The sequence below is a fragment of the Grammomys surdaster genome, unplaced genomic scaffold, assembly GCF_004785775.1.
Source record: "Grammomys surdaster isolate TR1022 unplaced genomic scaffold, NIH_TR_1.0 144, whole genome shotgun sequence".
Taxonomy (NCBI): Eukaryota; Metazoa; Chordata; class Mammalia; order Rodentia; family Muridae; genus Grammomys; species Grammomys surdaster.
In genome coordinates, this window is record NW_021604602.1 from 4565890 (window position 1) to 4581193 (window position 15304).

At 49.0% G+C, this 15304-nt stretch overlaps 1 protein-coding gene across 1 annotated transcript in view; it reads left to right on the plus strand.

Moving 5' to 3' along the window:
- Wdr25 (WD repeat domain 25) overlaps positions 1-14838 on the plus strand; it is a 134909-nt gene extending 120071 nt beyond the window's left edge. The window contains exons 5-7 of the mRNA XM_028764496.1: positions 12482-12652; positions 13557-13697; positions 14337-14838. Of these exons, the coding sequence (XP_028620329.1) occupies positions 12482-12652; positions 13557-13697; positions 14337-14558 (534 nt within the window). The 3' untranslated portion in view covers positions 14559-14838. The remainder of the gene's footprint in view (positions 1-12481; positions 12653-13556; positions 13698-14336) is intronic.
- Positions 14839-15304: the final 466 nt, after the last annotated feature.

Below are 15304 nucleotides of genomic sequence, written 5' to 3' on the forward strand. Positions count from 1 at the left end.
GAGAGAGAGAGAGAGAGAGAGAGAGAGAGAGAGAGAGAGAGAGAGAGCCTGCCTCCCACCGTTGGTGTACTTCCTCCAATAGGGCCACATTTATTCCAACAAGGACATATCTCCAAATTCTTGTTAAGTATTACCACTCTTTAATAACCAAGTATTCAAGTATACATGCCTGTGGGGTCCATTCCTATCCAGACCCCCACACCCCATCAGGACATTCCAACACTGCATGATCCGTTTAGCTTTTATTACGGCACACCCGTTTCGTTTGCTTCACCTAGTGTTTGGTTGTTGGTATTGGTCTCTCTTTGTACGTACGTTACAAGTTAAATTTCTCCATATGTTCATACTAGTTTGAATATGAGTTGTCTCACAAGGGCTAATGTTCTGGAATTGGTCCTCAGCGTAGTGAGACTGGAGGTTGGGGTCGGGGGAGGGGGTCAGTGGTGAGGTCACTGTTCCCAGACACAGGTCACCATATTGGCTCCCGTGAGAGTGAGTTGCTCACTGTTTCTCATTACTTTGTTTTTCAAGACAGGATCTCTCTATGTCCCGGAACCTGCTATGTAGACCAGGATAGACTCCTACTCACAAGAGATGTCTTGCCTCTGCTCCTAACCCTAAGTACTGAGAGGAAAGAGTGCACCACCTGAACTTTTTAAATTTTATGTTGGTATTGGACTATTTCCAGCTGCTTTTTACTGTATCATATGTTTTCCTATAGTCTGTTCAGGGGTTATCTCGAGTATTAAAAAACAATAACCCTTGGATTTCTGACATGAGTCTAACCCAGCTGTGGGACTCCGTCCTCAAATGTGGCTGGGTTCCAGTTGTCACTTTGTTAAGGTTCTACATCCATGAGGATTATTAATCTGTATTTGATTTCTTGTCTACTTGTAACGTGAGGTTAATGCTAGACTCAGAAGTCAGCTGTGACTCCTCTTACAGCTTCTCGCTACTCATGCTGGAAGACTAGCTCTTTCTTAATCCTTGACAGAATGCTCAAGCAAGGCCATCTGAAGCTGTGTTTCCTAGTAGGAAAGATGATAAAATAATAAAGACAGTAATACATATGATAAATACCAAAACACAGTAATATAATACCACACAACAGTATACAATAATATATATAATAATATAATACATACTGTATATAACAATATAACATAACATATAATAATGTGATGTCATTGTAACTAAGGCCTCTTCAGGACTCCAGCTTCTCTCTCTTGATCCTTCCGAGGAAGCATGGACGTCATCTAAAATGGCTGGCTCTGCTGCCGCACGCATGCCCACAGAGCCTGCATTTTTCAGCGCTGCAGCAGCTGCTCGCTCTTCCATGCGTGGCTCAGCGTCTTCCCTGTGCAGGACCTGACGTTGCCCCACTCGGGCTCAGTGGTATGAGTCTTCTCAGCCCTGGGAACCGCCTGTGTTTGCTCCAGTTCTGCCGTGTTCTTAGCGCCCTCTTGTCTTGGGGGCCTGGCTGACAGATCGCAAAGAGCACATGTGTGAAGTATCAAGGAAGTTTCATGAACCTTGAGATATATAGACATACATACATATACATATTATGTGTATAAAACACATATAAAATAAAAAGGCCTTATCATGCAGCCCTGGCTGACCCGGACATCTCCATGTAGACTAGGCTGGCTTTGAACTGACAGCCTTTCCTCTGCCTCTTAAATGCGTGGACCACAGGCACACACCGCCACGCTCAGCTACCTGTGTTATAGATATATAGCATATCCATGCATCTAACATACATCTCCACATCAGAATAATTAATATGCCCATCACCTCCAGAAACCGTTGTGGCCCTGCATCCACTTCTGTGAGTTCTATAGTTCCAGGCTTTATATTAAAGTTAGATCCAGTTAGAATTAATTTTGTATATGGTCAAGGTCGGACGGAGTTTTGTGTTTCTAACTGTGGGTGATCTGTATTCCCGTAAGTAGTGCCTTTCTATCCCTGCGGGACATCAGCTGCTGCCCCGTGTGGGTCTGTCTCCGTGCTCTGAGCTCCTTTCCTCTCTATCTGAATTGCTGTGTACCTCGTGAGGAGTCTCAGGACTGGCTGGCACATGTTTTGTTCTTTGCTGCCTTAACTGCTCGGATTTTTTATCTCATCCACAATTCTGATTTATAATCACCTTGCCTAACTCTAACAAAATGAGACGAAGTCTGCTTGAACTTTGCTATTGTGTCTGCAGTTGGGCGAGAACTGAACTCTGAATGAGCCTGAGATTTCTGACCCAGGAGCAGTCTTTGATATCTGTAAGGAATGCTGGTAGTTTCCCCCCCCCCCCCACCCGGTTCCCGGTCAGGCTTCTTCCTAAGTATTTACGTTTTTGGATGTCGTGATTGTAAGTCATAGCGAGCAACAAGCTTTGTAGCTAGTTTTCAAAAATTTCAATTTGTGATTGCTTATTGTTAGGGAAACAATAAGCCTCTGAATATTCGCCTTGGATTCTGCGGTTCTCCTACAGGCCTTTGTTCTAGTGTGTTCTCTGGAGATGCGAGGTGGGCTCTTAAAAATAAGTAATCATATCACCTGTAACCCCGGTCCATTTTACTTGTTCTTTTTCAGCTTAGATGGATTCACTTATCTATTAATTTCTTATTTTTTCGTGCTCTAGGCCCTGCCTCAGACACGTTTCACAGGGTTGTCTGGCACTCCTTCGGAGGAGCCAGCCTTGCCTGGGTCCTGAATCCTAGAGGGCAGGCAGCGAGAGTCTCCTGTTGCAGGGCTACTGACTGGGCCCTTTTGTTGATTTGCAGTTCAGTTCAGTTTCAGGACTTAGCCTTTTTTTTTTCACCCTAATTTTCTGAGATTTTTAAAGCTGGGAGTTGTTGGATTTTTATTAAATACCGTTCCGGCTTTGATGGCGTTGATTGCATCATGAGTTTCTTGTTTGTTTTTGTTTTTAATTCTGTCAATGTGAGATTTGTCAGTTGATTTTCAAACACTAGAACACCCTTGTGCTTGCGGTATAGACCTTATGTCATCATGTCTTCCCTTCATGATTTGTGTCTTCGCCACGAGGGTATGGCTCTCAGGGTTCCTGGAACTTGTGTGTGGGTGTGGTGTTGGGGTGAGCTGACGAGGGCACCCTTCATCAGGTTTTTGAAAGGAGTTGTTCAAATTGATGTTGCTGGAATTAACCAGCGAAGCCACTCTGCACGAAACTTTAAGTAAAATGTATTTACTAAACCTGTGATCTGTATCCCTCTTGGCTGACTGTCATTTCTCTTTCAAGATGGCTACTCATTACACCAAAGGTAGAAGTGTGGATGGAATATTTGTCCTGATGGCATTCTGTATCTGAATCATTCCTGGTGTTGTCTTCCTGTCCCACACAAACCCCCGATGCCAGTAAGACACCCCACCCCCAGCAGTCCATTGAAGATTTACAATGGTCTATCTCTCAAAGCAGCGTGTTTTGGTCTCACTTGGTTTTTATTATTTGTTTTACGTTTCGAAGAAGCAGGGATTTCTTTTCTATCTTGCTTACCCTTGTGTCCGCCCACTGTGGAATTTCATTTTCTCTTCTGTTTCTGGTTCCCTTCCTCGGGAGCTGAGGTCATTGCTTGAGACTTTTCTTCTACGGGATCAGCACCATCGATTTCCCTGTAGGCATCACATCTCTGCCGAACATTGCTGAAGTATTGTGTTTTTAATGTTCATTCAGTCTGAAATACTTTCTCATTTCCTTTTTGATTTATTCTTGACCTGTGGATTATTTAAAAGTTTGCCTTTAGATTCCCAACACAGGAGAGTTCCCCCCCCCCATGCCTTTCTTTGTTATTCGTTTCTAACTTAATTCCACTGTGGGTACAGGAAGTACATTGTATATTTTGGTCCTTTGAAATTGAGACTTGTTTGATAGTCTAACGCGGTGTGTTTCATGCTGTCTTGTGTGATGCATACTCCCGTTGTTGTCCGGCATGGTGGCCGTCACAGATCCCTTCTGTTCGCTTGGTTGGCAGTATTGGGTGGGTCTTCCTACCCTTTTCGTTTCTCTTGTCTTTTCTATAGGGGCAGCTAGCCTATGGTTCAAATGTATATGTTTTTCCACATTCACTCTAGAGCAGGAGCCCTTAGGTGATTGTAATGCTCACTTTTCTTATTGCTGAGACTTGAGAAGCAATTGCAGGAGGATTTCATCTGACTCACTGTATGAGGTGGGCTGTTCTTTACAGCGGGGAGCACATGGTGGCCTCAGCAGGAGGCTGGCTGGTCACACTGCATCTGTGGTCAGAAAGCAGCCAGGAACAGGAAGTAGAACAGGCTGTGGAATCTCAAGGCCCATCTCTCAGTAACCCACTTCCTCTAATGAGTCTCTACTTCTGGAAGGTTCTACAGCCTTCCCAAAGGGCCTCACCAGCTGGTGACCCGGTGTTCACACAGCCTGCGGGGAATCTCACGTTCATACAACAGTGATGTATTTACAGACGGCTCCAGGGTTAGTGGGATGGCTCAGTGGGCAAAGGTACCCGCCACATAAGTCTGGCAGACTGAGTTTGACTCCTGGGACCCACATGAAGGGGGAAGGGGAGGACGGACTCCACGGACTTGTCCTCTGACTTCCACATGCAAGTAGTGGCTCATGTGCTAACACGTGTAATATAAATCATATTAGTAAATTTTAAAACAATTTAAAATGAGAGATTAGTGCTCTGGGAGGTAAAGTGTTAGGAGATAGATGTTCTTTCAAGTGGAATTAACGTCCTTGCAAGGGTCAGAGGGGACTTGTCAGGACCTTCTCTCTGCCCTTCCGTGTCTCCTGCCCTGTGAAGACGGTGTTTGTCTCCTCTGCTCCCTCTGCCTTGTGAGACAGCAGGAAGATGCAGAACCTCACTAGGCACTGTATCTTCTGGTGCCTTGATCTTGGGCTTTCCAAACTGCAGAACTGTGAGAAATAACATTGTCTTATTCCACAGTTATCCATGGAACTAGAGCAAGCTGGCCTATGCTGGCACTTAGAGCAGATCTGAGTCCTTCTCAGTTCTCTTGTTTGGAGTTCACTGCTTCTATTTGAAGTTCTGTACTAGTTGCCTGAGGGCTAGGATTCTTCTTTTCTGCCTTGAACCAAAGTTCCCCAAAGAGGCTGCAGCTGAACCTTCTGCAAACCCCATTAGCACATTAAAGCGTTGGTGGCTGTGGGCAGGGAGGTTGGAATGTTGCAGGTCCACAGCCTAATTACAGTTTATCTTGGGCAAACTTTATTCTCCTATATAGCCATTCCTTGCCCACTTCTATGTAAGAACCAATGTCCTGTGACTAACAGATAAAAACCTTCGGAACGTATTAACTTTACAACACCCTAGTTTCTACCAACCAAAAACCCCGAGAGTCATCAGACAGAATCCAATGCCTGTATCTGGGATTATCTGGTTTGTTCTTCTGTTTCTACAAAAACGTAAGAAACTGCTTTCTAAAGGAACATGGAATGGAATTGAAGGACCCCTAAATCTGTGGTATAGATTTAAGTTGTTTTTTTTAACATTAATCTTTATTTATTGTGTGTACGACGCATGTACCACAGTGAAGGGTAAAGGGACAATTTTTGGGAGTCAGTTTTCTCCTCCCACCATGTAGGTCCTAGGACTTGAATTTCAGTCCCTCAGGCTTGGTAGCAGGCACCACTCCCTGCTGAACTGTCTCACCAGCCCTGTGCGGTAGAGTTCTTAACACCTGTCCTCCTTACTCATGTGACCTCTTTTCTGGAAGACTCTTACCGTAGACAGACTTTCAACTTTACCACTCTGTGAGATGTTGCTGCTATTTTTGGTGGACATAGCTATTTTTAAAACTTTGATACTAAAAGCGTGTTGTCCATCTCATTAATAAGCCCGGTTCCCTCAGTACCCTTGTGGATGGTTAGGTTTGCCCAGTGAAAGCAGGACAGTCCCTTCCTGGAGCCCCGTCACCCCATCGCTGTGGTAGCTGTTAGTTTTGTGTCTCTGTGATCAAAACACATGATGAGGAGTTTGGCTCAGCTTCAGAATTTCTGTCCGACATGGTGGAGAGGGTGTGTCACGGCCTCAACGGTTTGATGAGTGGTAGAGACATTCACCTCAGAAGACCTGCAGGAGAGGCCCAAGCCCAGGCCCACCCCTGGTGACCCTCTCCTAAAGGTCCTCTGATCTCCCTAAATAGCAAAACTGGCAGGGGGATAAGCACTTAAAACGTGAGCCTGTGTGGCCTTGCAGCCCCAGCAGGAAGCCACCCAATGGCTGTGTCTTATGAAGTCCTCACCCTCAGGTCAGTGGTCCCGTCCATCCTGTAGGGAGCTGTTAGTGTGCCTGGCCTGTTTCTGTCTGGTTGTTTATGCTACAGACCTGTGTACTTTCCTAACACGAAGAATAACCTGATTGTGGTTTGTCTTACCTGCCAGAAAGACCTCCGGGCATAACTGGGCTCCCCCTGCCTCCTGGCAGAACTGGCCGCCTTTGCTGTGCACACTCTGGAAATCACCCTTTAGTCCATGTGTCTACAATTGTGTTCACTGGATAAGCGGATGCCTCCGTCTCTTAAACACCCCTCTTATCCACAGTGGCTCTCCCAGTGTTAACGCAGCCACTCTGACTCTCATTTGATTAGCTGTAATATGGTGTGGCTTTCAACCAAGCACTTTGGGTCTATCTGTTTCGTTTTATTTAAAGTGGCTTTCTGGTGGATGATTTCGTTGAGTCTTTTTTTTTTTTTTAATCTTCATTTATTTATTTTTTGAAACAGGATCTGGCCTCAGACTCCTGGATCTAAGCAACCCCCCTTCCCCAGCCTCCTAAGCAAGTCGGCCTGCAGGTGGTGGTGCCACACCTTGCTTTAAATCCAGCTTGATAGATTTTTAGTTAGTGGTTTAAATAATTTACCTACAAAGTGATTATTGCTGTGGTTAAATTGGGCCCTACCATTCACCGCTTTCCGTTTGTCTAGTTTTCCTTGGCCCCTCTTCTCCTGTCTTCTTTGGATTACATGAAGATTTTCTGTCGCTTAGGATGCTTGCCAATAGTGAGTGCCCACTGAGTGCTTTTCACCTCCTCTGCTGAGAGATCATTCTGTAGCTGCTCATTGGGCTTCCCAGCCCACCTGCTGTCGTTTGTGTCTCTTCAGCCTTTTGAGTTTGATCCAGAGCTTTTGTTGCAACATCTAGATGGTAGGCGAGCGGAAGGGACCCTTACAGGCTTGGTGTACTCAGTTTCACGTTAACGTTGTGTGGTGACCCCCACCCCACCCCCCCCTCCCGGCACATGCTGAGATATTTCCATGTTCTGAGTAGATTTCCCCTGCAGTGCCATGTATGCCACAAGTACTGTATGACCATACTGTCCACCAAATGTGTGGCACTGTTACGGCAGTTCTCAAAGTCCTGGACTGTCACTAGTGCCATCCTGGGTAGCTTCACTGGGTTTAGGGACCACAGCCAGCTCTCTGGTAGCATTCAGTGCCTCTCTGCCCTCTGTGGACAGAGCTGGGCAGTATTGTTTGTTTGGTTGGTTCTTTGAGACAGGGTTTGTCTGTAGCCGAGGATGTCCTGGGAGCAGCTCTGCAGATCAGGCTGGCTTTGATCTTGGAGATCCATCCACCCACCTCAGGGCCAGCAGTACTTTTTTTGTTGTTGTTAAGACAGAATATATCATCTCTCCTGACTTCCAGTTCAAATGTAAGCTCGCAGGCTTTGTTCTTTCTCTGAGTGTTTATTTTAAACTTTTTTTTTCTCCTGGGAAAATTTTATTTGCATTTACCATGGCATTTTTTCTTTCTGGTATTAGCACTTGATGGCCAGGAACTGTTCTACCCTTCTTGTAAGGTTTCCTGTTATTGTTCACAATGTATATCCACTTAGGACTACCACCAGATTGCTGATTTCCCATTAATAACACGTATCCAACTAAGGAGCTGCCATTAAATTATCATGCTTTAAACTCTCTGAAAAGCAATCCTATTTGTGCGGTTAACCTACCAAATCAATACTTGGTTAATTTGATTTGCTTAATTATGCCTCCACATTTTAAAAATTGCTTTTAAAGTTAATTTTGTAGTATAATTTAATTTAATAAAATATGTCCATGAGTCTAGAGGAAGGGTTGGCAACCAGAGCATACAAACCCCATCTGGCCTATGACCTGCTTTTATGTGGCCCCTGGGCTAAACGTGAGTTTTATGCCTATAATCAACTCTAATATGCACACACACACACACACACACACACACACACACACACACAAGCACGCACTGCAACAGTGACTCAGTGACTGTACATGGTTCATGAAATCTAAACCGTCTGTCATCAGTGATCTTGATTCGTGGGTGAAAGCTACAAATCTACAATCCTTTTTTAAAAAGGATTTTTATTTAAATGTGTGCATATGTACGTATGTATGTATGTACGCATGCATGTATGCGTGCATGCCAGCCACATGTGTGCAGGTGGTCAGAGAGGCCTGAAGGGGGTGTTGGCTTCCCTAGAGCTGCAGTCCCAGGAAGTTGTGAGCTGGTGTGGGTGCTAACAGAGGAGGATGTGGATACTGAGAATGGAACCCAGATCCTCAGAAAGAGCAATAAGCGTTCTTAGCCCCTGAGCCATCTCTCCAGCTCCCAGAGAAATCATCAAGTTCTACTGGTAACCCCACCTCTCTCATTCTGTCCCTCTCTTCCTCTCCTGGTAAAGTATACTTATTTATTTTTATTTTAAGCTTAAATTTCTATAGTGTGCTTGTTAAATGGGACTTAAGTGCCACCTGCTTTGTGGTGGCTTTGAACTTCAGATCTTCTTGTCTTGACCTCCCAAGTGCTGAGATTTGAACACGTGTGCCACCACACCTGACTGTTTCTAATGATTTAAACACCAGCGCACACACCTCTCCATCTCCCTCTTCCCATTCTCTCTCCACCTCTGCCGCAGGGCCCTGAACATGGCTCCCTGGTTGTCGCGACAGGCATGGTGGTACCCATGTCCTCACTGCACTCTCGGTGGCGTATGCTGGGCTGTTTCCAGTTCTTCACTGTCTTTGACATCACGCCGACATCTTGGCACTCTGCCCGCGTAGCTCTACGACCAGTTCTTGGGTGTGGGGTGGGTTGCAGGGTACCAGTGCATCTGTAGTGTTGCCCGGGGTTGCCCCGCCCCTCCTCACTGAGTCTGTGCATCTCTGCCAGCAGCTTATAGCTGTCCACCACCCTGACACCACCCAACAGAGGTGCTGTCAGACTCTGGGCATTTGCTCATTTACTAGGCAAGGGATGACATTTAAGTTTGCTTAAATTGCTCCTGTTATGAGCAAGGTCGAAGCCATTTTCCCCACTGATGAGCTGCATCCTCTCGCCATCGTCTGTGGAACCCGGGCTTTCTTGTCCTGTCTCAAAAGCTGCTAGCGTTGCAGATGGTAACCTTTGCATCTCACGCCTGTTACAGACGCCTCTCCCACGAGGCTGTCCTTTACTCGTTCGTTATTTATTGGCTTGTTTTCTGCCTGTGAGTGAGTTGTGTTAGTTGCTTGTCTCTTGGTCGGTCTGACTGGCTTCTCTTTCACTGTTCCTGGCTGTAGATCCGTAGCTGGGAAGTACCCCCCGGCCCGGCCCACAGAGGGATCCAGCCGTGTTCTCTTCTCTTATTTATATATGTTCCCTTGTTTTATTAATGTCAATTTTTTGTTGCTTCTTTAATGTCTACAGAGACTTTAACGGTCCTTCTCAAAGCTCCGTGATTGTGTCAGTCTTAGAGACAAGCCCTACGCCCATGTTCTAGAGCTGGCATGTATAGACTGTCACATTCTTACACTTGAAGAAGCCCATATGCCTGTTATCAGGGAAATGGAACAATCTGGGAGGGGAGACCTGGGCCATGGCCAGAACCTCCCTGTAACAGCCCATGAGATCTGAGAGAGCCAGGGCCCCAAAGAAGCAAAGCCGTGCCTTGGTCGGCGTTGACAGTGCAGTGGCGTCCAGGTTGACCGTCCGAAGGTCATCCATCATCCAGCTACGACCCCAGCTGTTGCCTGCTTTCCCCAGGCCCAGGCTTTTCCAGTGGGCCCGCAGTTGCCAGTGGAGGCTCTCCTTCTTGGCTCCAGTCCTGAGGTAGGGTGTGCCAGCTGCCAGGGTAATAGTCAAGGTTGCCATAAAACTCAGCAGCCTACAGGGCATGTCGCAGCGGGAAGGAAAGTCTGTCATGTTCCGTGACCAGCACTCAGAAGGCCAGCCTCCTGCCCACAGCTGTGCTTCACTGGCGGAGTCCGTCCAGAACACGGCCAATTTTCCAGCCATTTGCTTTTACGATGCCCTAATGAACTGGGCTATCTGTAGTCATTCTGAGAAGATGAGTGCCTTTTGTTCTGGAAAACGTTACTTGGAAGGTGCAGGGTACAGGTAGTTCTGACATGGTTGCCTCACGGTCCCTGGGCTGTTGTCTTGACTCAGAAAATGCAAGGAGAGCCCCCAGAGGCCTCCATCATTCCCTGGCCTAACCCAAGGAGCCTCAGAGCACATGCTGTTAAGGTCACATGTATCCCAGGGCACACGTGGTGCCCGCCTGCTGCTGTCCTCTATGGCCTGGAAGGCTCTGACATGTATTCACCAGCGAGAAGTATCCAGGCCACTTGCAGAGATGCGTCTAGAGGCGAGCCGTGGTCAGACCTCGTTCTCACTCTGCACCCACTCTCCTTCCAGGCCAGCTCTCGATGCCCTGCGACCTGGCCTGCCGTTGATGGAGAGGGTTAGAGCAGGTCGAGCGGAGGTGTCTTAACATGGCCATAAAGCCCCAAAGGACTCAGGAGAAGGGTTTAAGGGTGGTGAGATTGAACTACTTACGGATGAACAGGGGCAGTAAGGAACCCCCCCCCCCCCAGCCAAGGGAAGACCTTAGTTTGGTTGCCGACCCCTCTGCCCACCAAAAGGCTGCAAAGGCAGCAGTACGCCAGAACTGTGCTCTAACGCTGGGTGTTGTGTAAGCTTGTGGGGGCAGATATTGGGGACTGTGATATGCTCTGTCCTCCCCAGGTCCTCCGTCCTGTCTCAGCTTCAAACCTAGCTGGGGTGTAACTCAGCAGCACTGTGGGTCCTGGATGCCTGGAGCCCTTTCTTCCTACCCTGTGAGCCCGTGCACACAAATCATGATCTGGGGGGGTGACACACAGGAAAGCAGGCAGCCTGGAGCTGGAGCAGCTCCTAGAGCATTTGAGAGGGGCAGACTGTCACCATGTCACCCTGCCCTGCCTTCATGGCTCTGCAGGGCTGGCCTGTCCTCTTCAGGACTGGGGTGAGGGCAGGTCTAATGTGAAAAGGCCAAGTCATTGTTGCCCAGGTTAGCCTACAGAGGCAGGAACTGGCCAGCAGATAACCCAGTTGTGAGCCTGCCTGAAGGGAAGCAGCTGGGATGGCTGAGGCTCGGCCTCACCTGGCTGGGTGACCACTGCTCATTTTGGTAGCTAGTGGAACAGATGACCTCCGAGCTGTGTGTCTGCTGTAGCCACATGGTGGCGCCCAGGGAGCTGATAACCCCGTGGCCAGTGCCAGTGGGCTGGCTGGAGTCCTGGCTATGCTTTCCTTCCAGACAGCAGTGGGTGGGTGGTCATCTCAGTGTTGCATTTGGCATCATGCCATGCCATGCTATTTGAGAGCTCATTCAGCGGAGGTGCTTTGAGTCCTTGTTCTGGGCCCCCGCTCCTACCAAACCAGGCATGTCAGAGCAGAAGCTGGGTTCAACACATTGAAGACAGTGACAGGGCTAGACATCGGTTCCCTTCGTTTAAGAGAGGAGGCCATGAGATACTGGTGATGATCCTTAGAAAATAAAGCTTACCTTTAAAAGTCAGACACATTATGCTGGGTGGTCATGCCACAGGCCTTTAATACTGCTACTCGGGAGGCAGAGGCAGGTGGATGTCTGTGAGTTCAAGGCCATCCTGATCTATAAAGCGAGTTCCAGAAAACAATGTAAACTACATTCTGAGACTTGAGTCTTAAGAATGCTTGTTCCCTTTGTCATCGTTACTCATCCAGAGACAGTAGTCCAAGCTTTGTCGCTGTGAGCAATGCGACACAGCCCTCTCAGAGGTATGACACCATCACTGCTGGATGGTACTGTACTCCTTAGGTCCTGAGGGCAAGGTGGGAGACCCTTCTCTAATGCGCTTTCGTTGTACACGGCTGCTGTCGAGAGACCCTGTCTGCCCAGGAAACAACTGCATCTCATCGGACCTACCCACATACTGACAGAAATGGGCGGGCATAACCAGCAGGTCAGCTTGCATCTGGGAGGTCATTGGATCCCAAGAGCAACAGCTATGGCCTGGTGAAGTTGGAAAGTCACAGGAAACCATCTGTATCTTTCCAACCTCACCGGGTCACAGCTCGGAGTATGTACAGCCCAAAATAGTTTCATTAGCCCCGCCCATCCTGGGTACTCTGTAATACTTCTTGGCTCTCCCTGGGTGGGCACCTTCCCCATGGCCACCGTGGTGACCAGTGTCCACTTTTACAGGTGGTGAAAGGCTACAAGGCCACCATCCAGCAGACCCTGGACATTCTCTTCCTCCAGGAAGGCTCTGAGTTCCTCAGCAGTACCGATGCGTCCACTCGGGACTCTGCTGACCGAACCATTATCGCCTGGGATTTCCGGACCGCTGCCAAGATCTCCAACCAGATCTTCCACGTGAGTAGCCCTGGGTCATATTGTTCTCGGTGTCAACTATGGGGATATTCCTGCAGCCCTGGGTTGGAGTCCTGGCTCCTTTCTGTCTAGGAGAGCGGGAAGGTCATCTATTTGAAGTATCTAGGACAGGGGTAGTCATAGGTCAGGTCCAGGGCTGCTGCACAGTGACAGCCGCTGTCAACTGCCCTTTCTGGTCTAGCTACCCATGGCTTTGAAATAGCACCTGTGGAGTACTAAGAACTAGAGAAAAGAGAATGCGTATAAGGGTGGAACACAGAGAATCCTCCATGACAGTTGAATTGCTGTGACCAACCCAGCACCATCATCGCTGCCAACCTCTCCACTGCTATGATCACCACTGCTGTGTTTACCACCTGTACTGCCAACCTTACCATCACCACCACCGTATCACTGTCACCATGGTCACCACACCAACTCCACCACCACAACCATCACAACCACGGTGATGGACACAGCTGCCGTCAACGTTTGTGCTCAACATCGCTGTGTTTTGGTTATGTCACACACACACACACACACACACACACACACACACACTCGTATATGAGACATTTTTCAGTTTGCCACAGGCTCACAGATGACTCTGTAAAACGGAAAGGGGTAAAGGAAGGAGGACCCCTCCGTGCCCTGCAGAAGGGACACACCCATGTTAACACTCTGGTTGGCCCACTGGATCTGCCTCAGGCTGCAGAGTGGCAGGATAAGGCAGTTGTGTTGTTTCAAAGCTCCCGAGTGTGTGGGAACTTGTTACAGCAATGGCCACCCACACAGACTCCTGAGCGGAGACCGAGGAGACATGGACAGAGGCCCGAGAGCAGGGGGTCTGTGGGAGGCAAACGTCCCCAGTGGTGGCCTTCACTCCTCCATGGTCCTGCTTTCTCAGGAGAGGTACACCTGCCCCAGCCTCGCCTTGCATCCCAGGGAGCCTGTGTTCCTGGCACAAACCAACGGCAACTACCTGGCCCTCTTCTCCTCCGTGTGGCCCTATCGGATGAGCAGACGGCGGCGCTATGAAGGTCACAAGGTACCTCAATCTTTGTTACCGAGGTCAACTGCTGACCATTGGCCCCAAAGCCTCCAGCCAGGGCACATGGACCCCCTGGGCACTCTGCTGCTCAAGTGGACAAGGGTCCCCTCAAAGCCAGGGACACATCTAGTGCCCAGCTACAGGGCAGGAGAGCATGCCAGTTCATACCTCATGGGGGTGGAATAAGAACAGGGGAGGATAGACTTGGGAGCCATTTCTCTTTGTACCCCCTTTTCTGCATAAGGCCTGCTTTGCTGAGCTGGAAGAGGCTGGGGAGTCACTGACTATGTGGTACCAGACCCCGGCTCTGCAGAAAGTGCCACACCTGGGTCCCATTGCCAGGACACTGTAGCTAGGGGCTGCCATCTGTGAAGCTCACACTCGTGTGCTGCGCAGTGAGCTACATACTTGTACTGTACCGGAGACCTGCAACCCGTGGGTCACGGTTTGACAGAACTGCTGGGGTAGTGGCCTCGGGACACCAGGTCACCCAGCAGGAGCTCGGCTTTTGACCACAGGGTCACTAGATATAAAGGATCACCCTGTGTCCAGCAGCTTCTTGGCCTCGGCTCATCCTTCGTACTGCGGGGTAAATAGCCGTCCTTCACACGCAGCCTGCTCTGTCTTTCTCCACAGGTGGAAGGCTATGCGGTGGGCTGTGAGTGCTCCCCCTGTGGCGACCTGCTGGTGACGGGCAGTGCTGACGGCCGAGTTTTGATGTTCAGTTTCCGCACTGCCCGCCGGGCATGCACACTACAAGGGCACACGCAGGCCTGCCTTGGCACCACCTACCACCCTGTGCTGCCTTCCGTCCTCGGGACCTGCTCCTGGGGAGGAGACATCAAGATCTGGCACTAACTGGCAACTGAGACCCTGCCCTTAGGTGGGTGGCCGGAGGCTAGGCTGCTCCCGATGCCTGCCCGCAGAGCTTCAGTGACTCATCTATAAAATGGGGGTGAGAAGCCATCTCAGCATGCAAGGACTGTGTTAGTAAAGGCACTTGCCGAGTGACTGGTGATACTCAGTCAAAAAGTGTGTGCTCTATTGGGTTTGGTTGGTTGATTGGGTTTGTTTGTGTTTTGTTTCTGTCTTTTTGAGACAGGGTTTCTCTGTGTAGCCCTAGCTGTCCTGGAACTCACTCTATATATAGATCAGGCTGGCCTCGAACTCAGGGATCCACCTGCCTCTGCCTCCTGAGTGCTGAGAGGAAAGGTGTGTGCCACCACGCCTGGTGTGGTTTTTCTTAATGTGATTTTGGCAATGAGCACATATTAGCAGTGTCTTGCTGCCTTCTTACTGCAGATAGGGGAGCTTGAGGTGGGACTGTCACCCGCTGGTCCTAAGAGTGTTATCCTTTGGACACAGGCTCTGGGTCTTGTGTCTGCCCAGGAATTCAGTGTACCACAGCCCTCCCCCCACCTGGTCCCTATTAAACACCAACAACTGTTTCTTCCCACCAGTCTCTGGTCCTCTTCCCTGCTGCTTGTCCACTGCCAGGTGGGTGGTCTGTGATGGCCGAAGCTGTGCATCTATCCTGAAGGAGTGATGAGGAGAAGCAGGATCTCAGAAGCACCTACAGGGACTGAGTGAGCTGGGTCTGGAAG